This window comes from Acipenser ruthenus, chromosome 20 (genome assembly GCF_902713425.1).
Source record: "Acipenser ruthenus chromosome 20, fAciRut3.2 maternal haplotype, whole genome shotgun sequence".
Classification (NCBI taxonomy): Eukaryota; Metazoa; Chordata; class Actinopteri; order Acipenseriformes; family Acipenseridae; genus Acipenser; species Acipenser ruthenus.
In genome coordinates this window covers 12,886,657-12,913,761 of record NC_081208.1, presented here as the reverse complement: position 1 = coordinate 12,913,761, position 27,105 = coordinate 12,886,657, and the positions used below count along the sequence as shown (strand labels likewise).

Here is a 27,105-nt window from a genome sequence, read left to right as displayed (position 1 = left end):
GGGGAGGCATGCCTTGATTTAGTCTTTTCAGATAACGAAGACAGAAAAACTAAAACAGAGGTCAGAGAGCCATTTGCAAACTCAGACCACAACATAGTCTAATTTGAAGTATTTTTTAAAACCCCAAAAGTAATGACTAAAGCTAAGGTTTACAATTTTAGAAAAGCAAACTATGAAGGTATGAAACAGAGACTAACTGAAGTAGATTGGAGTAAAATAGAGAAAACATCCACAGAAAAAGGATGGCTGTTTTTTAAAAATGTAGTACTAGAGGCGCAAAACAATTACATCCCAAAAGTAGACAAATCTACATCTAAAACAAAATGGCCAAAATGGTTTAATAGATCAATTAAAAAAAAAATTAAAATATTCAGCGAAAAAAGGCACTTTACAGAGCATTTAAAAGGGACCAAAAACAAAGTACACAGAAAGAGTACTTGGAACTGCAAACACAAGTCAAAAAGGAAGTTAGAAAGGCCAAGAGAGAGATAGAAATCAATATTGCTAAGGGGGCTAAAACCAATTCCAAAATGTTTTTCCAATATGATAACAGCAAGAGAACATTCAAAGAGGAGGTTAAATGTCTAAGAGACACAAATGGCAAAATCATAGATGAAGAAAAAAAAAATAGCAAATATATTAAATGATTACTTCTCACAGGTTTTTACAAAGGAGGACACAGACAACATGCCCCACATGTCGACCTGTTCCTATCCAATTTTAAATAACTTTAGCATAACAGAGGCAGAAGTGTTAAAGGGACTAGGAGCTCTTAAAATAAACAAATCCCCTGGGCCAGAAGAGATCCTCCCAATAGTACTCAAAGAAATGAAAGAAGTTATTTACAAACCGCTAACAAGATCATGCAACAGTCTCTTGACACAGGGGTTGTACCGACAGACTGGAAAATAGCAAACGTAATACCGATCCACAAAAAGGGAGACAAAACCGAACCAGGTAACTACAGACCAATAAGCCTGGCTTCTATTATATGTCAACTTATGGAAACTATAATAAGATCCAAAATGGAAAATTACCTATATGGTAACAATATCCTGGGAAACAGTCAGCATGGTTTTAGGAAAGGGAGATCATGTCTAACTAATCTGCTTGACTTTTTTGAGGATGCAACATTGAAAATTGATAATTGCAAAGCATACGACATGGTTTATTTAGATTTCCAGAAAGCTTTTGACAAAGTCCCGCATAAAAGATTAATTCTCAAACTGAACGCAGTAGGGATTCAAGGAAATGCATCCACATGGATTAGGGAGTGGTTAACATCTAGAAAATGTGAAATATCTGTATAATGTGAAATAATGTATAATGTGATATCTTGTAACAATTGTAAGTCGCCCTGGATAAGGGCGTCTGCTAAGAAATGAATAATAATAATAATAATAATAATAGAAAACAGAAAGTACTGATTAGAGAAGAAACCTCGAAATGGAGCGAGGTAACCAGTGGTGTACCTCAGGGATCAGTATTAGGTCCTCTACTATTCCTAATCTACATCAATGATTTAGATTCTGGTATAGTAAGCAAACTCGTTAAATTTGCAGATGACACAAAAATAGGAGGAGTGGCAAACACTGTTGAAGCAGCAAAGGTCATTCAAAATGATCTAGACAGCATTCAGAACTGGGCAGACACATGGCAAATGAAATTTAATAGAGAAAAGTGTAAAGTATTGCATGGAGGCAATAAAAATGTGCATTATAAATATCATATGGGAGATTCTGAAATTGAAGAAGGGAACTATGAAAAAGACCTAGGAGTTTATGTTGACTCAGAAATGTCTTCATCTAGACAATGTGGGGAAGCTATAAAAAAGGCAAACAAGATGCTCGGATATATTGTGAGAAGCATTGAATTTAAATCAAAGGAAGTAATGTTAAAACTGTACAATGCATTTGTAAGACCTCACCTAGAATATTGTGTTCAGTTCTGGTCACCTTGTTACAAAAAGGATATTGCTGCTCTAGAAAGAGTGCAAAGAAGAGCAACCAGAATTATCCCAGGTTTAAAAGGCATGTCGTAAGCAGACAGGCTAAAAGAATTGAATCTATTCAGTCTTGAACAAAGAAGACTACGCGGTGATCTGATTCAAGCATTCAGAGTCCTAAAAGGTATAGACAATGTCGACCCAGGGGACTTCTTTGACCTGAAAAAAGAAACAAGGACCAGGGGTCACAAATGGAGATTAGATAAAGGGGCATTCAGAACAGAAAATAGGAGGCACTTTTTTACATATTGAATTGTGAGGGTCTGGAACCAACTCCCCAGTAATGTTGTTGAAGCTGACACCCTGGGATCCTTCAAGAAGCTGCTTGATGAGATTCTGAGATCAATAAGCTACACACAACCAAACGAGCAAGATGGGCCGAATGGCCTCCTCTCGTTTGTAAACTTTCTTATAAGAACATAAGAACATTTACAAACATTACAAACAATGGATAAGAATATGTTCTTATCCATTTCAAACACAAAAACTAATTAAACCAGCAGTCAATGCTGTTATTAAAATGCAGCCGCTAATAATATATAAAACAAAAACTGTCAAAGTATGAGTATTGTTCATTATTATTTTTGTTTACTGGAGCATTTATACTTTTAAAAATGCAGACACATTGAGGTAGATTTTCAAAGGCGACAAGGACTTTAGACGGGTGTAACTCAGCTTTCTAGACGTTTGGACGGGGGTCTAGTCTTAGAGCGATTTTCTAAAGCATCTAAATCCTCACGTTGATGTCCTGAGACGCCCTGCCCCGCCTTTCGGTGTCTAGTCGGGTTGTAGCTCATTACCATATTTACGGGTGATTTTCAAACATTTAGACTCTGTCTAAACACTTAGGCATCTAAAGTTAGACCTGCGCCAGTGGCGTGTAGAGCACGTCTACAGAAAGGTGCCTGCTGCTGTTACAAAAACACAGTGGAAAGCTGAGAGTGGAAAGAGATGAGAGTTGACGACAGGGAGACAGGTGTGTTGTAATGGCTGTAATGTTTGTGAACATTGTTTACATTTATCGAGTCAGAATCATGTATTGAGGGGTGAGGTGTGGGGTGGGAGTTCCAATTGCGGTTCACTTTGAGTGGCCTAACAAAAATGAAATATTCATTGTGATATAGCCCCTTTTAAATAGGTTCCCCAGACACCGAACTGTAGTTTAGCGCTTTCCTGCACACTTCTATTCACACAAAAATAAAACAGCAAAACAAAAGCTCCAATTGCAGCACTGACTAAACTTTCTGTTTCCCTAACTAAAGGGTTGGGACGGTGTGGCGGAGTGTCCCACCCCTTTGTTTGTTATTTATTTATATTATGATTTATGTTTTATATTACGACGAAAGCCGACTGTTATTTGTTATTGTTTTGCATTTAAAACCTTGTGAGGATGCGTGACTGATCAGCTACTGATTATTTAACTAGTTGACAGTCACGCATCCTTACCAAACGCGTGCAGACTGTGGCCGAGGGGTAATAAGATAATTAACAGCTAGTTAACCCCTCGGCCAGAGTATAAGAACCGGCAGCTGTCCGTGCTGCGGGGAGAGTGTACAGAGGAGAGTACGGGGAGCGGAGACAGCGAGGAGAGAGAAAACAGATTAAAAACAACTGCTAGTATTGTGCTGGGTCGACATTGTCTATACCTTTTAGGATTTTGAATGTTTGAATCAGATCTCCGCGTAGTCTTCTTTGTTCAAGACTGAATAGATTCAATTCTTTTAGCCTGTCTTCATATGACATGCCTTTTAAACCTGGGATAATTCTGGTTGCTCTTCTTTGCACTCTTTCTAGAGCAGCAATATCCTTTTTGTAACGAGGTGACCAGAACTGAACACAATATTCTAGGTGAGGTCTTACTAATGCATTGTAGACTTTTAACATTACTTCCCTTGATTTAAATATATCCGAGCATCTTGTTAGCCTTTTTTATAGCTTCCCCACATTGTCTAGATGAAGACATTTCTGAGTCAACATAAACTCCTAGGTCTTTTTCATAGTTCCCTTCTTCAATTTCACTATCTCCCATATGATATTTATAATGCACATTTTTATTGCCCACATGCAATACTTTACACTTTTCTCTATTAAATTGCATTTGCCATGTGTCTGCCCAGTTCTGAATGCTGTCTAGATCATTTTGAATGACCTTTGCTGCTTCAACAGTGTTTGCCACTCCTCCTATTTTTGTGTCATCTGCAAATTTAACAAGTTTGCTTACTATACCAGAATCTAAATCATTAATGTAGATTAGGAATAGCAGAGGACCTAATACTGATCCCTGTGGTACACCACTGGTTACCTCACTCCATTTTGAGGTTTCTCCTCTAATCAGTACTTTCTGTTTTCTACATGTTAACCACTCCCTAATCCACGTGCATGCATTTCCTTGAATCCCTACTGCGTTCAGTTTGAGAATTAATCTTTTATGTGGGACTTTGTCAAAAGCTTTCTGGAAATCTAAATAAACCATGTCGTATGCTTTGCAGTTATCCATTTTCAATGTTGCATCCTCAAAAAAGTCAAGTAGGTTAGTTAGACACGATCTCCCTTTCCTAAAACCATGCTGACTGTCTCCCAGGATATTGTTACCATATAGATAATTTTCCATTTTAGATCTTATTATAGTTTCCATAAGTTTACATATAATAGAAGTCAGGCTTGTTACCTGGTTCGGTTTTGTCTCCCTTTTTGTGGATCGGTATTACGTTTGCTATTTTCCAGTCTGTCGGTACAACCCCTGTGTCAAGAGACTGTTGCATGATCTTGGGTAGCGGTTTTGTGGCATGGGGCATTATCCTGCTGAAATATCCATTAGCAGATGGATACACTGCATGCCATGAAGGGATGCACCTAATTGGCAATGATGTTCAGATATCCTGTGGCATTCAAACGTTGCTCCACTTTTATCAAGGAACCCAATGTGTGCCTTGAAAACACACCCCACACCATCAGACCACCACCACCAGCCTGCAATGCTGACACACGACATGATGGATGCATGTACTCATGTGGTTTTCTCCATACCCTAGTCCTCCCATCAGCGTGAAACAGAAGGAACCGGGATTCATCAGACCAGGCAATGTTTTACAAATCCTCCAGTGTCCAGTGTTTTTGTTCCTTAGCCCACTGCAACCACAGTTTCTTGTTTTGCTGAAAGAAGTGGAACTCTGTTAGGTCGTTGGCTGCATACCCCATTCGTGTCAAGGTACGACAAGTTGAGCATTCTTTTATGGGTCTTTCGGCACCAATGTTGTACTGACTAACTGTAGCTCTCACTCAGAGTGCACGCTGCAGTGCTGTGACAGTCGGGTATGGTGTTTCAGTGAGCACTCTCACTCAGAGTGCACGCTGCGGTGCTGTGAGAGTCGGGTATGGTGTTTCAGTGAGCGCTCTCACTCGGAGTGCACGCTGCGGTGCTGTGAGAGTCGGGTATGGTGTTTCAGTGAGCGCTCTCACTCGGAGTGCACGCTGCAGTGCTGTGACAGTCGGGTATGGTGTTTCAGTGAGCGCTCTCACTCGGAGTGCACGCTGCGGTGCTGTGAGAGTCGGGTATGGTGTTTCAGTGAGCGCTCTCACTCGGAGTGCACGCTGCGGTGCTGTGAGAGTCGGGTATGGTGTTTCAGTGAGCGCTCTCACTCGGAGTGCACGCTGCGGTGCTGTGAGAGTCGGGTATGGTGTTTCAGTGAGCGCTCTCACTCGGAGTGCACGCTGCAGTGCTGTGAGAGTCGGGTATGGTGTTTCAGTGAGCGCTCTCACTCGGAGTGCACGCTGCAGTGCTGTGACAGTCGGGTATGGTGTTTCAGTGAGCGCTCTCACTCGGAGTGCACGCTGCAGTGCTGTGACAGTCGGGTATGGTGTTTCAGTGAGCGCTCTCACTGGTTTTCTGTATTTTCGGTGTGTTCATACCAGTGAGACCCCTGCTGAAAAACCTTGGGATTGATGAAAAACCTTAACCTAGACCACTAGATTTTGTTTGGGGGGGGCTGGTGACAGATCAGAAACACAACTGTTGCTAGTCATAAAAAGAAAATACTGTCTGCTTTTGCTCCTTTTGTGGAAACGAAATAAAATAAATAAAACAAAAAAATAGTCTTTAACAATTACATTCACATTGATGTCAATTTCTCTTTTATTTCTGTGGTAATTTCTGCGTGAACGAGACGGTGACAGTCTGACAGCCTCTCCTTCGACTGTCCGAGTGATGACGTGCTGTGTACAGAAACACAAGGCTCGCGCAGACAAACCGTCAGTTTGGAGTAAGGGGGGAGTTTGCGTAGCAGCTACAGGAATATAGAATGTTAATGTACCCCTCTTCATGGTGAGACCCCCCCCCAAAAAAAAAAATGTAATACGCTTGGACAGTTGTATTGGATTTACCGCTGTATCATGTATAAAGGGTTTCGCAGCCTCACAAACAATAACAAACTTACGCACAAACGTGAGAATCCATTGCACGGCCGTGAGAATCTCAAAATTGTGAAAAACCTTGAGTTTCACGGGTAAACCTGAGACTTGACACCCATGATTCCAGGTCTGTCATTCCAGGTCAATCCGCTTTTAAGTTTTAGGATCCGTTTATCATTTTTAAGATGGATGCTTTCATTGCTTTTTGTCTCGTTTTCTAATGTGCATTGATTTGTTTGTCATTCGTTTTAGCACGTCATCGCTAGCATGTCTAAAACTTTGTAACGGATAATATTGTATCGCATTAAAGAGACTGTCCTCACCTCTCCCCATCTCTCTCTCTCTCTCGCTCCCCCTTCTCCTCCTCCTCCTCCCCTCCCCATCTCTCTCGCTCCCCCTTCTCTCCTCCTCCCCCTCCCCGTCTCTCTCGCTCCCTCCTCTCCTGCTCCTGCTTGCCCAGCGCAGTTGTGAACCATGGCGGCGACTCTTGATAACGTGGCACCTCTCTCGCGTTGCCTCCCTCTCTCTCCCTTTAGTTTTATTTTCATCCTCTGTCTCCTGTCCTCCCTTACTCTCAATTATTCTTTTTCCTCTCCTGACTCTTTACAAAACACCGGTAACTCCGCGAACGGGCAAGCCGGTTTACTGCCTCCCTACGACGGCTTGTACCTGGCGGGTGTCCGCGCCTACTTCGCGGAGGAGTGGGAGAAAGCGGTGGAGTATTTGGAGCGCTCGCTGCAGACCCGAGCCGCGCTGGACCGGGTGAAGCGAAGCTGCCTCGCCGGGTGTGCGCTGGACGGGTTCGGCTCCGAGGCTGCGGCGGGGGGCGACAGTTTATCGGATCTGAAGTTTTTTTGGACTGTGCTGAGACGAGCCGAGTGTCTCCTGTTCTGTGAACGGAACCAACTCGAACCTACGGCGCGGTCCGCAGTGTCAGAGGACGTGCTGGCGGATTTTGAGAGTCGGAACCCCTATAACTATCTGCAGGTCGCGTATTACAAGGTGGGTGCAGCGGGACAGGGCGGAGAGTGTTGAGATAGGGAGGTGAAAATAAACAAACTGAAAGCAGCAAGGCCTGGTTCTGATTAACACCAGCTTACTGAAAACTAAACTAGCAAAAAGGAATGGTCGTGTCAAACTGAACAGGGTGTTTCTGTCTGCCTGTCTCTAATGAAACTAAACTCTGAAGGAATGCAGTAAAACTACACAGACACCAAGAAGGAATTATATTGTACTGTAGTGTCAAACTGAACAGGATGAGACTGTCTTGAAACCTACTATAATAATAACAATATTAATCACACTAATAATACTAATGATAATAATGATAACAAAGCACTCAACAGTAAGCAGGGCTGCACATTCCCAGGTGGTTCTGGGGACTGTGTATTCCATAGTGATTCTGTTTGATCAGTGCCAGGTGTGCTTTCTCAGGCTCTCCAGCATTCAGCTGCACAGATTATTATTATTATTATTATTATTATTATTATTATTATTATTTATTTCTTAGCAGACGCCCTTATCCAGGGCGACTTACAATTGTTACAAGATATCACATTATACATTATTTCACATTATACAGATATCACATTATTTTACATACAATTACCCATTTATACAGTTGGGTTTTTACTGGAGCAATCTAGGTAAGGTACCTTGCTCAAGGGTACAACAGCAGTGTCCCCCACTGGGGATTGAACCCACAACCCTCCGGTCAAGAGTCCAGAGCCCTAACCACTACTCCACACTGCTGCCCACAGATATAGTGAGATGAAATGCAAGCTGTGAAGCTGGCTAATGAAATCCTGGAGCAGTCCTCTCGCTGTCTCCTGTCCCATCGCTGCTGCACTTCAATAACCAGGGTGAACTCAGACGTGCTTCTGAACGAGATACAGAAACACAGTCAATGAGATTCAGTATTCCAAGTACAAGAGGGGACTGGGTCGACTAGACTAGGAATGCAGTGCATTAATACATCCTGTATTGATACTCCGTCTGTGTCCGTCCCGTTGTGTGAAGTGCTTTAAAGCTGCTTGGCTGGTTTAAAGCCATGTGTTCATGCTGTTCAGTGTGATTTGTATTAACTAATGTGATTATTAACTACAGGAGTCACACAGTCTTCAAGTATGGTGACAGACTGAAATAATCTACCTCTCTGCCCCTCCCCACCTCTCCCTCTCTCCCCCTCCCCACCTCTCCCTCTCTCCCCTTGCCCCCTCCCCACCTCTCCCTCCTCTCTCCTCCTCTCCCCTCTCTCTCCCCTTCTCCCTCCACACCTCTCTCCCCTCTCCCCTTCTCCCTCCCCCTCCCCCTCCCCATCCCCATCCCCCTCCCCATCTCTCCCTCTCTCTCTCCCCCTCCCCACCTCTCCCTCCCCATCTCTCCCTCCCCACCCCCTCCCCATCTCTCTCCCTCTCTCTCTCTCCCCACCTCTCCCCCTCTCCCTCTCTCTCAGTTGAAGAAGGTTGAGAAGGCAGTATCAGCAGCGCACACGTTCTTTGTGTCGAACCCAAATCACCTGGAGATGAAGCTGAACTTGCGGAACTACAGGAAGATGAAGGGAGTGAAAGAGGAGAGCTTCACTGACCTGGAGAGCAAAGCACACTGGGTAAGAGACCCCCCCCCCCCCCTTATATGAGTTTTTGTTTAGATTTTTTGGTCCTTTTTAAAACCTATTTTAACTTTAAAGCTGGTGTTTTACAGCTGGTGTTTTTAAACCCTGTTTTAAGTTTAAAGCTGGTGTTTTAAAACCTGTTTTTTAGCATTTGAATGCTGATGCAACAAGTGATAATAGTGATAAGATGTGCTGGGGAGGTTTCGGCCAATCTCCTGAGCCAGCAAGAATCTCCATGTTGTGTTTTGACATTTTTATTGATTTTTTTTTAAAAAATCTAATGGATTTTAATTTCCAATGGTTATTAAAAGATTTTAAAAAGTCAAAAATTCTCTCTGAATACTTTATTGGCATGACAAATTCAATAAGTATTGCCAAAGATACTGCATTAACACAAAGGGCCAGACATGAAATAAACAATGATATCTGTGAGTCTGGCTCATCTGCGTGTGTCTCTGGTCCTGTGGCAGGACGCTACAAAGTCTGCAGCTACTACTGCTCTCTCCTCACTCTACTACTACCGAATCAATATGGGTCAGAATAATGGACAAAAATTCAAAGGGCATAATAATAGGAGCATGCTATAGACCGCCAAATTCAGACGCTGAGCAAAATAATCTGTTATACAATGACATTCGAAATGCGTGTAGAAAAGGAGAAGCCATACTAATGGGGGATTTCAACTTCCCCCATATAAAATGGAGAACCCGGTGGGGAGCACGATGGACGAAATTGAAATGGTGGAAATGGTAAATGACTGCTTCCTAACGCAATTTGTTAAGGCACCGACTAGAGGGGAGGCATGCCTTGATTTAGTCTTTTCAGATAACGAAGACAGAATAACTAAAACAGAGGTCAGAGAGCCATTGGCAAACTCAGACCACAACATAGTCTCATTTGAAGTATTTTTTAAAACCCCAAAAGTAATGACTAAAGCTAAGGTTTACAATTTTAGAAAAGCAAACTATGAAGGTATGAAACAGAGACTAACAGAAGTAGAAGGAGTAAAATAGAGAAAACATCCACAGAAAAAGGTGGCTGTTTTTTAAAAATGTAGTACTAGAGGCGCAAAACAATTACATCCCAAAAGTAGACAAATCTACATCTAAAACAAAATGGCCAAAATGGTTTAATAGATCAATTAAAAAAAAATTCAGCAAAAAAAGGCACTTTACAGAGCGTTTAAAAGGGACCAAAAACAAAGTACTCAGAAAGAGTACTTGGAACTGCAAACACAAGTCAAAAAGGAAGTTAGAAAGGCCAAGAGAGAGATAGAAATCAATATTGCTAAGGGGGCTAAAACCAATTCCAAAATGCTTTTCCAATATTATAACAGCCAGACAACATGCAAATATATTAAATGATTACTTTTCACAGGTTTTTACAAAGGAGGACACGGACAACATGCCCCACATATTGACCTGTTCCTATCCAATTTTATATAACTTTAGCATAACAGAGGCAGAAGTGTTAAACTGACTAGGAGCCCTTAAAATAAACAAATCCCCTGGGCCGGATGAGATCCTCCCAATAGTACTCAAAGAAATGAAAGAAGTTATTTACAAACCACTAACGAAGGTCATGCAACAGTCTCTTGACACAGGGGTTGTACCGACAGACTGGAAAATAGCAAACGTAATACTGATCCACAAAAAGGGAGACAAAACAGAACCAGGTAACTATAGACCAATAAGCCTGACTTCTATTATATGTAAACTTATGGAAACTATAATAAGATCTAAAATGGAAAATTATCTATATGGTAACAATATCCTGGGAGACATTCAGCATGGTTTTAGGAAAGGGAGATCGTGTCTAACTAACCTACTTGACGTTTTTGAGGATGCAACATTGACAATGGATAATTGCAAAGCATACGACATGGTTTATTTAGATTTCCAGAAAGCTTTTGACAAAGTCCCGGTATAGACAATGTCGACCCAGGGGACTTCTTTGACCTGAAAAAGAAAAAAGGACCAGGGGTCACAAATGGAGATTAGATAAAGGGGCATTCAGAACAGAAAATAGGAGGCACTTTTTTACACAGAGAATTGTGAGGGTCTGGAACCAACTCCCCAGTAATGTTGTTGAAGCTGACACCCTAGGATCCTTCAAGAAGCTGCTTGATGAGAATCTGGGATCAATAAGCTACTAACAACCAAACGAGAAAGATGGGCTGAATGGCCTCCTCTCGTTTGGAAACTTTCTAATGTTCTTATGTTCTTACTACTGCTCCCTCTCTCCTCTCCCCAGCAGTTTCTCCTCTTGGCTCTGGAGCAGAAAACCCTCTATAGTGCCTGCCAGCCTGAGGGAGTATTGCTCTCTCAGCTCTCTGTATCTCTCACAGTGGGGGATGAAGTGGGTCTCAGTCTCCTCTCTCCTGTCTCGGTCTCTCAGCTCTCCATATCTCTCTCTGTGTGTCTTTCTCTGTATCTTTCTCTTTGTAATTCAAATTCAAATTCAAATTCAAACTGGCTTTATTAGCATGACAGGAGTGATCCAGTGTTGCCAAAGCATTTCAACACACATAAAATAAAATAAATAAATAAAATAAAATATAACGTTAATAACACAGAGAGCCTCCTGTCCCAGCAGGATCCGCAGGCAGGTGTGGAAACTGGGTTAACTGACTCAGGAATTTAGGGAGGTATGTGTCCCTTATTTGGCAGTATTTGGAGCAGGACAGCAAGAAGCGCGCCTCTGTTTCGACTTCTCCCCGCTCACAGTGACTGCACAGCCTGCTCCGTCTGGCCAGCCAACTCTTTTTATGGTGGCCTGTTTGGATGGCCAGGCTGTGGTCACTGAGTCTGTACTTCGTTAGGGTTTGTCTTTGTTTGGGATCTATTAGATATTGTGCCTGGGTAAAATCCCTGTCCAGGGCCCGATAGTGTTGGAAAACATGGATCAAGAATTGATTAGCAGTTTGCTATGCATGTGGACTGGCAGAGCTATACTGGTGTTCTTTTCTGAAAAGAGACTAATATTGCAAATAGCAGACTGTTTGGTTCAAATTGCATGTACTGCTAACAATTGAGAAGAGACCTTGTGTCTACAAGCTTCTTGCCCAACATTGACTGCAAGCTAACAAGATAACAATGCTGTGGACCAGAAGGGGCCAGGCTCTAAGACTTCAGAGAGATCCAAAGAGATAATGCCACTGGAATCAAAGGGTCTCAAGAAGATAACAAAAGCCAGATGTATGGACCTTTTTGGCACCAGGGGTCTGAAGAATGCAGAGTTCAGAGGTCGTCACACTAGACTACACACACAGACACACACACACACACACACTAAATTAAATATATGGTAACAAAATAATGTGTTGTACCTTTTCTATTGGTTAAGTGTCAGAGAAAGAGGAGGTGGACCATCTATACAGAAGGGTATTTAATGTCATGCAAAAATTGTAAGAACGAGTATTCTGTTTGTCCTGTACCTGGGACCAGACTCCCTGCATACTTCAATAAACCTAACAACTGATTGAAGAAAAGGACTGCATTTTCTTGAATCTACTTACTCACCATCCTTTTTTTTTAAGTTACATCAGATAGCATTCCAATTTGTTAATTAATTTTGTTTCATTATGCCAATGCTCAATGTATGTCATTGTATTATTGAGATCAATTTGTTTCAATGTTATTGCTGTAATTTTGTCATTGGCACGGTTTCCAGGCTCGTGTTTCTTTGCTTGTCTCAGGGGGTCCCTCTCTGAGCAGAGCTGGGGTCTCTGGGATGCTTTGTACTGGTAGGAGTGTCTCTCTCTGAGCAGAGCTGGGGTCTCTGGGATGCTTTGTACTGGTAGGAGTGTCTCTCTCTGAGCAGAGCTGGGGTCTCTGGGATGCTTTGTACTGGTAGGAGTGTCTCTCTCTGAGCAGAGCTGGGGTCTCTGAGATGATTTGTGCTGGTAGGAGTGTCTCTCTCTGAGCAGAGCTGGGGTCTCTGGGATGATTTGTGCTGGTAGGAGTGTCTCTCTGAGCAGAGCTGGGGTCTCTGGGGTGATTTGTGCTGGTAGGAGTGTCTCTGAGCAGAGCTGGGGTCTCTGGGATGCTTTGTGCTGGTAGGAGGGTCTCTCTGAGCAGAGCTGGGGTCTCTGGGATGATTTGTGCTGGTAGGAGTGTCTCTCTGAGCAGAGCTGGGGTCTCTGGGATGCTTTGTGCTGGTAGGAGGGTCTCTCTGAGCAGAGCTGGGGTCTCTGGGATGCTTTGTGCTGGTAGGAGGGTCTCTCTGAGCAGAGCTGGGGTCTCTGGGATGCTTTGTGCTGGTAGGAGGGTCTCTCTGAGCAGAGCTGGGGTCTCTGGGATGCTTTGTGCTGGTAGGAGGGTCTCTGAGCAGAGCTGGGGTCTCTGGGATGCTTTGTGCTGGTAGGAGTGTCTCTCTCTGAGCAGAGCTGGGGTCTCTGGGGTGATTTGTGCTGGTAGGAGTGTCTCTCTGAGCAGAGCTGGGGTCTCTGGGATGATTTGTGCTGGTAGGAGGGTCTCTCTGAGCAGAGCTGGGGTCTCTGGGATGATTTGTGCTGGTAGGAGGGTCTCTGAGCAGAGCTGGGGTCTCTGGGATGCTTTGTGCTGGTAGGAGTGTCTCTCTCTGAGCAGAGCTGGGGTCTCTGGGGTGATTTGTGCTGGTAGGAGTGTCTCTCTGAGCAGAGCTGGGGTCTCTGGGATGATTTGTGCTGGTAGGAGGGTCTCTCTGAGCAGAGCTGGGGTCTCTGGGATGATTTGTGCTGGTAGGAGGGTCTCTGAGCAGAGCTGGGGTCTCTGGGATGCTTTGTGCTGGTAGGAGGGTCTCTCTGAGCAGAGCTGGGGTCTCTGGGATGCTTTGTGCTGGTAGGAGGGTCTCTCTGAGCAGAGCTGGGGTCTCTGGGATGCTTTGTGCTGGTAGGAGGGTCTCTCTGAGCAGAGCTGGGGTCTCTGGGATGCTTTGTGCTGGTAGGAGGGTCTCTCTGAGCAGAGCTGGGGTCTCTGGGATGCTTTGTGCTGGTAGGAGTGTCTCTCTCTGAGCAGAGCTGGGGTCTCTGGGGTGATTTGTGCTGGTAGGAGGGTCTCTCTGAGCAGAGCTGGGGTCTCTGGGATGCTTTGTGCTGGTAGGAGTGTCTCTCTCTGAGCAGAGCTGGGGTCTCTGGGGTGATTTGTGCTGGTAGGAGTGTCTCTCTGAGCAGAGCTGGGGTCTCTGGGATGCTTTGTGCTGGTAGGAGTGTGGAGTTTCTATGTATATGCAACATTTTTTTACAAAATTTTAAATGGAAAGTTTCAATTTGACTTTTTTTCCCATGTTTTGTAATTACATTTTCGAAGTGGGCCCCATATTTTGCTGCCATAAGGAAGGATTGGTTGGATAACACTATCACAGATTTTTAGCCAGATCTTTATTGGGTGGTTATATTTGTAAAGTGTTTTCTTTATGGCATAGTAGGCTCTGTGTGCTTTTTCCCTCAATGCATTTCTAGCCATATTGAAGCTTCTTGACGCGCTGATGGTCAGACCCGGGTAAACGTAGCTAGTGGTGTGTTCCTGGGTGGTGGTTCCCAGAGTGCAGTGGCTTTTTTTGTCCAGGTTTACTGTCAGTGCCCAGGTCTGACAGTACTGCTCTAGCAGTGCCTGGCAGTGCTGCAGCCCCTGCTCTGTGGGTGACAGCAGGACCAGGTCATCTGCCTAGAGCAGGAATTTAACTTCTGTCATCTAGAGTGAGGCCAGGGACTGCAGACTGATCCAGCACTGTAGCCAGCTTGTTGATATAGGTGTTGAACAGTGTTGGACTCAGACTGCAGCCCTGTCTCACTCCACGCCACAGTGTGAAGAATTCTGTTCTTTTGTTACCAATTTTCACGCTGTATTTATTTTCTGAATACATTGGCTTTATTATGTCATATACTTTACCCCCTTCACCACTTTGGAGAAGTTTATAAAATAGTCCTTCGTGCCAAATTAAATCAAGTGCTTTTTTAAAATCAATAAATCAGGCGAATATTTTTCCTTTATTAGTTTGATTTGCGTGTTTGTATATTAGGGTGTGTAGGGTGTAAATATGGTCAGAGGTGCGGTGGTTTGGTAGGAAGCCAATCTGACTCTTACTCAGGACACTGTGTTCAGTAAGGAAGGCCAGTATCCGGGCGTTAATGATACTGCAGAACAGCTTCCCCAGGTTAATGCTCACACAGATGCCTCGGTAGTTATTGGGGTGTAATTTGTCTCCACTTTTATAGATAATGTTTATTAGCCCTTTGTTCCAGATGTCAGGGAAGCAGCCAGTGCTCAGGGTGAGGTTGAGCAGTCTGAGCAGGGCCTCCTGCAGCTTGGGCCTGCTGTGTTTCAGCATCTCAGTGCCGATGCTGTCGGGTCCACAGGCTCTCCTGGGCTTGAGCGCCTGCTGTTTCTCCTTTAGCTCCTGCGAATTGATTGGGGTGTCTGGGGGTTCTCTCGTTTAGCTCCTGCGGATTGATTGGGGTGTGTAGGGGTTCTCTCGTTTAGCTCCTGCGGATTGATTGGGGTGTGTAGGGGTTCTCTCGTTTAGCTCCTGCGGATTGATTGGGGTGTGTAGGGGTTCTCTCGTTTAGCTCCTGCGGATTGATTGGGGTGTCTAGTTCTCTCATTTAGCTCCTGCGGATTGATTGGGGTGTCTAAGGGAGTCTGGTTGTCTTTAATACATGATTCTAATCTCTTTAGTTTTTCTTGAATACAATTCTGTTCTGTTGTTTGATCTTTCTCTGGTTGAATTTATATTATTCCATGTTTCCCAGTGGTTTGGGTTGATAGATTCCTCGATTTCTGTGGTGTTGTTTTTTCATTTTTTGGGTGTGTTTGTAGTATTTTAATGTTTCACAGTACCTGAGGTGTAAGTCTGTGTTGATAATGTTTCTGGTTTCATAACTGTCTTAAGTTTTTTTTTTACATTCGTCATCAAACCAGTTTTCTCTGGGTTTTTGGTTTTGGTTGTTTATCAAGTTGACTATTTTTATATTTGTTTTTGTAGCTATTTTTTCAAATATTTGATTTAGGTCCTTTACTGCCAGATTGACTCGTTTCCCATCAGGTTGAAATTGTTTGTTTTGGAGAGTGTTTATTCAATGTTTTATTTCCTCAGTGTCAGTGGTGTTCTTGTATTCCTGTGTGGTGTTTGGAACCAATCTGTAGGAGTGATGAAGCTTGTGCAGCTTACAGGGCTGTGTCTGTGTGCTATGAGGCTGTGTCTGTGTGCTGTGAGGCTGTGTCTGTGTGCTGTGGGGCTGTGTCTGTGTGCTGTGGGGCTGTGTCTGTGTGCTGTGGGGCTGTGTCTGTGTGCTGTGGGGCTGTGTCTGTGCACTGTGAAGCTGTGTCTGTGTGCTGTGGGGCTGTGTCTGTGCACTGTGAAGCTGTGTCTGTGTGCTGTGAGGCTGTGTCTGTGTACTGTGGGGCTGCGTCTGTGTGCTGTGAGGCTGTGTCTGTGTGCTGTGCGGCTGTGTCTGTGCGCTGTGGGGCTGTGTCTGCACTGTGAAGCTGTGTCTGTGTGCTGTGAGGCTGTGTCTGTGTGCTGTGGGGCTGCGTCTGTGTGCTGTGAGGCTGTGTCTGTGTGCTGTGGGGCTGTGTCTGTGCGCTGTGGGGCTGCGTCTGTCTGCTGTGAGGCTGTGTCTGTGTGCTGTGAGGCTGTGTCTGTGCGCTGTGATGCTGTGTCTGTGTGCTGTGAGGCTGTGTGCTGTGGGGCTGTGTCTGTGTGCTGTGGGGCTGTGTCTGTGTGTTACAGGGCTGTGTCTGTGCTGTGGGGCTGTGTCTGTGTGCTGTGGGGCTGTGTCTGTGCGCTGTGGGGCTGTGTCTGTGCTGTGGGGCTGTGTATGTGTTACAGTGCTGTGTCTGTGTGCTGTGGGGCTGTGTCTGTGTGTTACAGGGCTGTGTCTGTGTGCTGTGGGGCTGTGTCTGTGTGTTACAGGGATGTGTCTGTGTGCTGTGGGGCTGCTGTGTTCTTCTATAAACACAGTGATTTGGTTGTGGTCTGACAGTGAATGCATTAATAGAGTGGGAGTCCAGGTCAGTAATGGCACAGTCTACCGCACTGTTACCAAGAGCTGAGCTATAAGTAAACCTTCCCAAAGAGTCCCCTCTGATCCTGCCATTAACGATGTACAGACCCAGGCCTTGACAGACACGCACTAATCCTCCCCCATTTTTGTTCACCACACTGTCTGAATTGTTTCTGTGTTTTGTGGTGGGTGTGTAGTACAGCAGGGCCTGTCCAAATATATGGCTGTTTCCCTGTGTTTTGATAAGAGTCAGGCTGTATGCCTGTCCTGGCATTAAAATCCCCACACAGCAGCACATTCCCCTAGGGGGATGTAGGCTGCACACAGGTAGATGTCTGTATGGGACAGGTGATATCTCTGTTTTATTTTCAGCCATATATGCGTCTCCCCTCATTTGATTGGGAGGGTCTGTGATGTGACCACTGTGTTTCAGGGAGGGTCTGTGATGTGACCACTGTGTTTCAGGGAGGGTCTGTGATGTGACTCCACTGTGTTTCAGGGAGGGTCTGTGATGTGACTCCACTGTGTTCCAGGGAGGGTCTGTGATGTGACTCCACTGTGTTTCAGGGAGGGTCTGTGATGTGACTCCACTGTGTTTCAGGGAGGGTCTGTGATGTGACTGGAGAGCAGGGGGAACCTGTACAAACTAACCCTTGGGGGCAGAGCGCAGTGCTGAGTCTCAGCTCAGCTCTGAGTGGATTACACACAGACAGACTCCCAGCTGCAACAGACAGCAGAGTCTGAGGATGTAGGTGAAGACAAGCAGAAAACAGAAACAGAAGACTATGAAAGTGATGGTTATAACTGTGAGGAAATGGATGCAGGAGAAATCTCGGACTCCTCGTTGTTCTCCGACATCCCTGAAAGCCAAACCCCCAGATGTAGTAAATGTTATTCTGTTGAAATGATTCATCATTTTTTAGATCAGACAAAAGGTAACCGAGGTGTTGATATCGCACTTTTTTTCCTGACCTCAGATTATTTATTAACTCTAGAGATTGCTTTTAGAAAAACAGTTAGTTAGATATGCCCAGAAGATACAGACTTAAAAAATAGTATGTGAAGTCCGAGATATACTGAGAAAAAAACATAAAGAAAATAATTCAAATGACTAACTTTCATATTTATTTTACTATCTGTATTTATTGGTTGGTTTTAACTTTTTTAATGGCTGCAGGAAGATCAAATGTTATTTCTTTTAATGTTAATGGTTGCAGGCAAAACTTTAAAAGAACTCAAGTTTTTGTTTTGTTAGCAGAAGCGTGTGGGGGTTGCGTTTCTTCAGCTGACGCACTCTGACAGAGAGAGAGCGAGGCTGCGTGGCGAGTGCAGTGGAGAGGACAGTGTGTGCTCAGCCACGGCTCCAATAACACTGCAGGGGCGGCTGGGCTTTGTGAACAAAGCCTGGGGGCAAACATTTTAGCACTAGAGGAGGTAGAAAAAGTGAGTTTTTAAAAGTTAAAGCCAAAATTAAAGATTTAGTTTGTTTTTATTAATATTTATACCCCAGATATAGGGAGCAATAGGGTTTTATTTTTTAAGAAATTGAAGCAGACCCTTTTAACTATGAATACAGAAGATATTTTAGTTGTGGTTTGGGATTTTAATTGCACAATTGATTTTACCAAAGATAGGAATAGTTCTGAACCTCATTCCCTTTCCTCAAGAGAGCTGGCTGCAGTTTTACAGTCTAGAGGCCTGGTTGACATCTGGAGGAATCTGCACCTTAATACAAGACAGTATAGCTGGTCACATAATCTTTTAAAGGGCACCGTTAGAGCCAGATTAGACAGACTACACTCCTCAGCTTTCTCTTAATACATTCATTACAGCAAAACTAATACCTAGCAGTCTTTCTGACCATCACTGTCTTTCAGTCACCATTGTAATTACATCACTCCCATGTTTCTTCTCATTGGCATTTTAATAACAAACTACTGCAAGATAATATTTTTAAGCAGCATTTAAGGGACATGTGGCTTAATTGGAGAAAACAAAAGAATCAATTCAGTTGTCTGCGGCAATAGTGGGATTTAGGTAAGGTGCAGATTATTATTATTATTATTATTATTATTATTATTATTATTATTATTATTATTATTATTATTATTATTATTTATTTCTTAGCAGACACCCTTATCCAGGGTGACTTACAATCGTAAGCAAATACATTTCAAGTGTTACAATACAAGTAATACAATAAGAGCAAGAAATACAATAACTTAGATTAGACTTTTGTGTCAACAATATACTCTTGATGCAACCAGGTCACTAAATGCAGCCATGAGAGAGTTGAAGAGAGAGATTTTGGAGATGGAGAGCCGAGCAGACAGAGACCCGAGCGAAACAGCACAAGAGGCCCTGAGGCAGCAGAGACACACCCTGAGCAGCCTGCTGGAAGAGAGGGTGCGGGGGGCTCAAGTGCACTCCAGGTTCATGGAGCTGAGAGACATGGACTCCTCTAGTAAATTCTTGTTCAGTTTGGAGAGGAAAAAATCAAATGGCAAGCGTTTGCACTGTGTCCTGCTGCCCTGCGGCAGAGAATTTCTCAGTCAGGAGAAGATTAGTGAGGTGGGGGTGGACTTTTCTAACCAGCTTTATAGTACAGAACAGTGCAGCTCAGCTGATACAGACATGCTACTGCAGGGACTGCCCAGGTTGAGTGAGGAGGAGCAGAAAGGTCTGGAAGGAGCCTTTACAGGAGCCATCATGCAGCTGGCCAGCGGAAAGACTCCAGGGATTGATGGGTTACCTGTGGATTTTTTAAAAAGCTTTTGGAAAGAACTGCTGCTATACTGCCGTAGGGCCGTCATTACTCTACTGCCGAAGAAGGGGGACTTGTGTTTACTAAGGAACTGGAGACCAGTCTCACTTTTATTTGCAGATTTTGAAATAATTTCTAAACGTTTAGCGAACAGACTGAGAGACTGCATGGTAACTATAATTCACCCTGATAATTCACTGTCTGTCCCCTGGGTTCAAGGAAACCCTGAGAGGGGATAACACAGGGAGGAGGACAGAGACAAGACACTGTTTCCAGAACTGCTGGTGTCGCCGGCTGAGAGGGAGGAAGAACAAGGGGAGGAGAAAGGAAAGATTTTAAAACAAAGTTAAAAACTTTAGATTTTAAAAATCTCAATGGTAAAGAGTTATACAATCTCTGTATAAAAGCAGCGTATTGCAGGCAGCTGAAGGGGATGGTAGACTCCAGATGGAGGGCTCAGCTGTCATTAGGAGAGGAGGGGACCCCAGAATGGAGGGGTGCTGTACAAACCCCCACTGAACAAGAGAGCGGGAGACCTGCAGTGGAGACTCTTGCATGGCATCCTGGCCACAGGCAGGCTCCTCCACAGAACTGCTCCTAATCTCAGCTCAACCTGCCGTTTCTGTTCACAGGAGGAGACTGTTTTTCACACGTACAGTGACTGTGAGAGATCAGAACCCTTCTGTAGGTCCTGGGGGTGGTTTTTACAGAAAAGCTGTTAATCTTTGGGGTCCCCTACAGGCAGAAGCACAGGAACGTCCATGTGCTCATTAATTTCCTCTTGGGACAGGCTAATGATATTGATATTTATGATCCTTTTGTATTTGTTAAAATCTGTTTTTAAAGAAAACATGATGTTGTGTTGAGATTTTAATGCTGCTGCGCTGCAGAGGCTTCGGCTGATCCCCGGAGGCAGCAAAAGTCTTTCACTTTTATTGTATTTTTACTATATAGTATTGTAATGGATTTTAATTGGAATGATTATTAAATGATCTTAAAAGGTTCTCTTCTCTCCCCCCCTGTCTCCCCTCTCTCTCTGTTCCTCTCCCCTCTCTCCCCCTTTCTCTCTCTCTCTCCCCCCTCACTCTCCCCCTCTCTCCCCTCTCCTCCTCTCTCTTTCTCTCCCCTCTCTCTCTCTCCCCACCCTCTCCCCCACTCCCCCCTCTCTCTCCCCTCTCTCTCTCCCCCTCTCTCTTCCCTCTCCTCCTCTCTCTTTCTCTCCCCTCTCTCTCTCTCCCCACCCTCTCCCCCCCCCCCCCCTCTCTCCAGTTCCAGTTTGATGCTGCTTTGTTGTCAGAAGGACAGGGTGATTTCCTGGCTGCGGCAGAGCACTGGGAGGAGTGTGTGAGAGAGACACTGACTGCAATAAACGAGTGCAGAGCGCTGTGTGAGGGGCCATACCGTTACCATGGAGAGGAGAGTCACCTGACCGACAAGAGAGACCTCTACCAGAGCACTGCAGGTACCAGGAAACTGACGCCATTGTGTCTCTGTCCTGGAGGATGGGAACATGGAGCCAAGATGGCATACACTGGGTGCAGTTTCATGGCCTTCTTCATCTACCTTATTTAAACTCGTTAACTCTCCTCACAACTCTCCCCTGCTCTGAGCCCGGATTGGGACTTTTATACTGTGGCTGGAGCTTTAATTACCCATTACATAATTACCTTATTAAGACTCCAGCCACATTATCACGAGCTCAGCCCCATCCATGCCAACCTCATTGTACGAGACCAGCTTTTCTCCAGTCTCAAATAATAAATAATACTGTTGGATGGCTTTTGTCCGTCTGAACACAAACATCATAATAATAAATAATAAAAGGGACGGGCACCTTGCCACAGGCTGTGTGTTTGTCTTCCCCCAGCAGGATTGACAGCTTCGGGGTATCGTGCATTTTGTGGAATTCTGGGACTAAATCGCCGAAATTGGGGAAGAAAATGTCCCTTATGTTTTTCTATTTTTCACAGTGTGTCTCGCTCCTCTCTCTCTTCTCCAGACCATTTTTTGCAGGTGCTCTCCTGCCGTCAGTCCTGTGTCTCTCAGGTGGCGACTCGCCCCGGACGTATTTCCGCAGTCGAGGATTTCCTGCCCTCCATATTTGAGCACCTACACTTCACCTATTACAAGGGTGAGTGATTGTGTGAGGGTGAGTGTGAGTGTATGTGAGGGTGAGTGAGGGTGAGGGTGAGTGAGTGTGAGGGGGTGAGTGAGGGTGAGAGTGAGTATGGGTGAGGGTGAGAGTGAGGGTGTGAGGGTGAGTGAGTGTGAGGGTGTGTGAGGGGGTGAGTGATTGTGTGAGTGTGAGTGTGTGTGAGGGTGAGTGTGTGTGTGATGGTGAGTGAGGGTGAGGGTGAGTGAGTGTGAGGGGGTGAGTGAGGGTGAGAGTGAGAGTGAGTATGAGTGAGGGTGAGGGTGTGAGGGTGAGTGAGTGTGAGGGGGTGAGTGATTGTGTGAGGGTGAGTGAGTGTATGTGAGGGTGAGTGTGTGTGAGGGTGAGTGTGTGAGTGATGGTGAGTGAGGGTGAGGGTGAGTTAGTGTGAGGGGGTGAGTGAGGGTGAGAGTGAGTATGAGTGAGGGTGAGTGGGTGAGGGTGAGTGTGTGAGGGTGAGGGTGAGTGAGGGTGTGATGGTGAGTGAGGGTGTGTGAGGGAGTGAGTGATTGTGTGAGTGTATGTGAGGGTGTGAGTGTGAGGGTGAGGGTGAGTGTGTGAGTGAGGGTGAGTGTGAGGGGGTGAGTGAGGGTGAGAGTGAGTATGAGTGAGGGTGAGGGTGAGTGAGGTTGAGGGTGAGTGTGTGAGGGGGTGAGTGATTGTGTGAGGGTGAGTGAGTGTGTGTGAGTGATTGTGTGGTGTGTCATCTATAACTATAATACTAAATTAGAAAATACTAAAAGAACTTAAATAATTTACCCCCCTCCCCAGCTGGCAGGATTGACAAGGCTCTCGAGAGTGTGAGAACCTTCCTGCTCTTCTACCCTGCGGATGAGCCCATGCTGGAGAACCTGCAGTACTACCTCCAGACTGCGGGGGGTGCTGCGGGACAGGCTGTCACTGCAAGAGAGGTGAGAGGAATATATTAAACTATGCAGATTGAAACTCAGGGGAGCTGTCTGAATCATTGCTGGTGTCCATGCTGTATAATATATTAAACTATGCAGATTGAAACTCAGGGGAGCTGTCTGAATCATTGCTGGTGTCCATGCTGTATAATTTGGGCTTCTGGTTTTCATTGTTAACTAATATTAACCGATAAAACACCCCCAATACAAAAAACTGAAATTGGTGTATATCCAGTAAACACCGGATGAACTGGGAATGGTTCCTCAATTCACGTCGACCTCTTTCCCCGTGGAAAAAAAATAATATATACCTACAAAAAGAGAATAACTTTCCCAGTGGAAAATAGAAACGTTTCCCACTGCAGTTATGCAATGTCCCTCCTTCCTAGTTCTGGCATTGATTCTTTCTGAAAAGCACTGCGTGGCACACAGGGAGGACTGTACACGCTTGCGAGATTTAAAACGAGATTACAAGATACGGACGATTGTTCTTGTTCGCGACATGTAAAGTTATATTACAGTTCAATAGCGAGGATTTACAATCGGATGAATGTGCTGCGAACATGGGGATTCCTTTGTGGAAGACGGGCGGTAAGTCCTGTCGAGTTACTATACATATTGTGAAATGAATAACAACCGAAAAACAGAAGCCCTATGTATAATATAGAAAAGTGTGGAGATTGCTGGTGTCTGCGTATAATACAGCATTTCTATTTTTTTGTCCAGGAAATCTCAGCTTTTGTGAACCAGTCCCTCGGAGAAAAAAAATTACTTTACTTTGGAGTCAAAAACCTTGGAATTACATTCAACGATCCAGTAAGTGTGCGGACCAGTGAGACAGGGTGAGGGGCAGGGTGGGGGACAAGAGTGAGGGACAAGAGTGAGGGGCAGGGTGGGGGACAAGAGTGAGGGGCAGGGTGGGGGACAAGAGTGAGGGACAAGAGTGAGGGGCAGGGTGGGGGACAAGAGTGAGGGACAAGAGTGAGGGGCAGGGTGGGGGACAAGAGTGAGGGGCAGGGTGGGGGACAAGAGTGGGGGACAAGAGTGAGGGGCAGGGTGGGGGACAAGAGTGAGGGACAAGAGTGACGGGCAGGGTGGGGGACAAGAGTGAGGGGCAGGGTGGGGGACAAGAGTGAGGGACAAGGGTGTGGGGCAGGGTGGGGGACAAGAGTGAGGGACAAGGGTGAGGGGCAGGGTGGGGGACAAGAGTGAGGGGCAGGGTGGGGGACAAGAGTGAGGGGCAAGAGTGAGGGGCAGGGTGGGGGACAAGAGAGAGACAAGAGTGAGGGGCACGGTGGGGGACAAGGGTGAGGGACAAGGTGAGGGGCAGGGTGAGGGACAAGGGTGAGGGGCAGGGTGGGGACAAGGGTGAGGGACAGGGTGAGAGACAAGAGTGAGGGGCAGGGTGAGGGACAAGGGTGAGGGACAGGGTGAAGGACAAGAGTGAGGGACATGGTGAAGGACAAGAGAGAGACAGGGTGGGGGACAGGGTGAAGGACAAGAGTGAGGGGCAGGGTGGGGGACAGGGTGAAGGACAAGAGTGAGGGGCAGGGTGGGGGACAAGGGTGAGGGACAGGGTGAAGGACAAGAGTGAGGGGCATGGTGGGGGACAAGGGTGGGGGACAAGGGTGAGGGACAGGGTGAGGGACATGGTGAAGGACAAGAGTGAGAGACAGGGTGAAGGACAAAAGTGAGGGACAGGGTGAAGCTCAAGAGGAGGGACAGGATGAGGGACAAGATTGAGGGACGGTGGGAGACAGGGTGAGGTACAGTTTGAAGGACAAGAGTGAGGGACAGGGTAAGGGACAAGAGCGAGGGAAAGAGTGAGGGGCAGGGTAAGGGACAAGAGTGAGGGGCAGGGTGAGTGACAAGAGTGAGGGACAGAGTGAAGGACCAGGGTGAGGGACAGAGTAATTGATTGTTTTGTTTATTTCAGGATTTGTGGACCCCGGAATCTGTCATCCCAGAATCAATATTGGAAGAGTGGAGGTGAGCGACAGAGATCCCAATAAATAATACACTGAGGGGGGTGTGGGGGGCTGTATTACAGTGAGGGGGGTGTGAGGGGGTGTATTACAGTGAGGGGGTGTGGTGGGGTGTATTACACTGAGGCGGTGTATTACAGTGAGGGGGTGTGGTGGGGTGTATTACACTGAGGGGGTGTATTACACTGAGGGGGGTGTGGGGGCTGTATTACAGTGAGGGGGGTGTGAGGGGGTGTATTACAGTGAGGGGGTGTGGTGGGGTGTATTACACTGAGGGGGTGTATTACAGTGAGGGGGGTGTGGGGGGCTGTATTACAGTGAGGGGGGTGTGAGGGGGTGTATTACAGTGAGGGGGTGTGGTGGGGTGTATTACACTGAGGGGGTGTATTACAGTGAGGGTGTGTGGTGGGGTGTATTACACTGAGGGGGTGTATTACACTGAAGGGTGTGTGGAGGGTGTATTACACTTTGGGGGTGTATTACAGTGATGGGGGTGTGGGGGGTGTATTACACTGACGGGGGTGTGAGGGGGTGTATTACAGTGAGGGGGTGTGGGGGGTGTATTAAACTGAGGGGGTGTATTACAGTGGGGGGGGGTGTGAGGGGGTGTATTACAGTGAGGGGTGTGGGGGGTGTATTACACTTTGGGGGTGTATTACAGTGAGGGGGGTGTGAGGGGGTGTATTACACTGAGGGGGTGTATTACACTGAGGGGGTGTGAGGGGGTGTATTACAGTGAGGGGGTGTGGGGGGTGTATTACACTGAGGGGGGTGTGAGGGGGTGTATTACACTGACGGGGGTGTGAGGGGGTGTATTACACTGAGGGGGTGTGGGGGGGGTGTATTACAGTGGGGGGGGTGTGAGGGGGTGTATTACAGTGAGGGGGTGTATTACAGTGAGGGGGTGTGGGGGGTGTATTAAACTGAGGGGGTGTATTACAGTGAGGGGGGTGTGAGGGGGTGTATTACACTGAGGGGGTGTATTACAGTGGGGGGGTGAGAGGGGGTGTATTACAGTGAGGGGGTGTGGGGGGTGTATTACAGTGGGGGGGTGAGAGGGGTGTATTACACTGAGGGGGTGTATTACAGTGGGGGGGTGAGAGGGGGTGTATTACAGTGAGGGGGTGTATTACAGTGAGGGGGTGTATTACAGTGAGGGGTGTGTGGAGGGTGTATTACACTTTGGGGGTGTATTACAGTGAGGGGGGTGTGAGGGGGTGTATTACACTGAGGGGGTGTATTACACTGAGGGGGGTGTGGAGGGTGTATTACACTGAGGGGGTGTGAGGGGGTGTATTACAGTGTGGGGGGTGTATTACGCTGAGGGGGGTGTGAGGGGGTGTATTACACTGAGGGGGTGTGGGGGGGTGTATTACAGTGGGGGGGGTGTGAGGGGGTGTATTACAGTGAGGGGGTGTATTACACTGAGGGGGGTGTGGGGGGTGTATTAAACTGAGGGGGTGTATTACAGTGAGGGGGGTGTGAGGGGGTGTATTACACTGAGGGGGTGTATTACACTGAGGGGGTGTATTACAGTGGGGGGGTGAGAGGGGGTGTATTACACTGAGGGGGTGTATTACAGTGAGGGGGGTGTGGGGGGTGTATTACACTTTGGGGGTGTATTACAGTGAGGGGGGTGTGGGGGGCTGTATTACAGTGAGGGGGTGTATTACACTTTGTGGGTGTATTACAGTGAGGGGGGTGTGGGGGGTGTATTACACTGAGGGGGTGTGAGGGGGTGTATTACAGTGAGGGGGGTGTATTAAACTGAGGGGGTGTATTACAGTGGGGGGGTGAGAGGGGGTGTATTACACTGAGGGGGTGTATTACAGTGGGGGGGTGTAAGGGGGTGTATTACACTGAGGGGGGTGTGAGGGGGTGTATTACACTGAGGGGGGTGAGAGGGGGTGTATTACACTGAGGGGGGTGAGAGGGGGTGTATTACACTGAGGGGGGTAGTACTATAGGGCCTCTGCAGTGAGGTGAGGCTGTTGTTGGTAGAATGGGAGCACGGGGGGGGGGTCATGTTTGGAGATTGTTGGGAGCACCGATTTTCTTTCTTCTATTTTTTGTAGATCTGAGAAGGATAAGCGAAGAAGCGAGAAAGGAGAAGAGAACAAGGGGGATCAGGCTGACTTCATTGAAGGTAATCTGTGTGTGTGTCAGTGTGTGTGTCAGTGTGTGTGTCTGTGTCTCTGAGGATTGTGGTCTCGTGGGAGGAGCTTGCAGGGAGGTAGTGCTGCACAGAGCAGGATTTTTGCGCTCCATTTTTTCTTGTTTTGTGTT

At 46.1% G+C, this 27,105-nt stretch overlaps 1 protein-coding gene across 1 annotated transcript in view; it reads left to right on the top strand.

The window, feature by feature from the left end:
* Positions 1-6,801: 6,801 nt before the first annotated feature.
* Positions 6,802-27,105, top strand: part of p3h3 (prolyl 3-hydroxylase 3) — a 37,155-nt gene continuing 16,851 nt past the window's right edge. The window contains exons 1-8 of the mRNA XM_034043248.3: positions 6,802-7,414; positions 8,868-9,020; positions 21,044-21,236; positions 21,774-21,905; positions 22,698-22,837; positions 23,561-23,650; positions 24,771-24,823; positions 26,895-26,965. Of these exons, the coding sequence (XP_033899139.3) occupies positions 6,887-7,414; positions 8,868-9,020; positions 21,044-21,236; positions 21,774-21,905; positions 22,698-22,837; positions 23,561-23,650; positions 24,771-24,823; positions 26,895-26,965 (1,360 nt within the window). The 5' untranslated portion in view covers positions 6,802-6,886. The remainder of the gene's footprint in view (positions 7,415-8,867; positions 9,021-21,043; positions 21,237-21,773; positions 21,906-22,697; positions 22,838-23,560; positions 23,651-24,770; positions 24,824-26,894; positions 26,966-27,105) is intronic.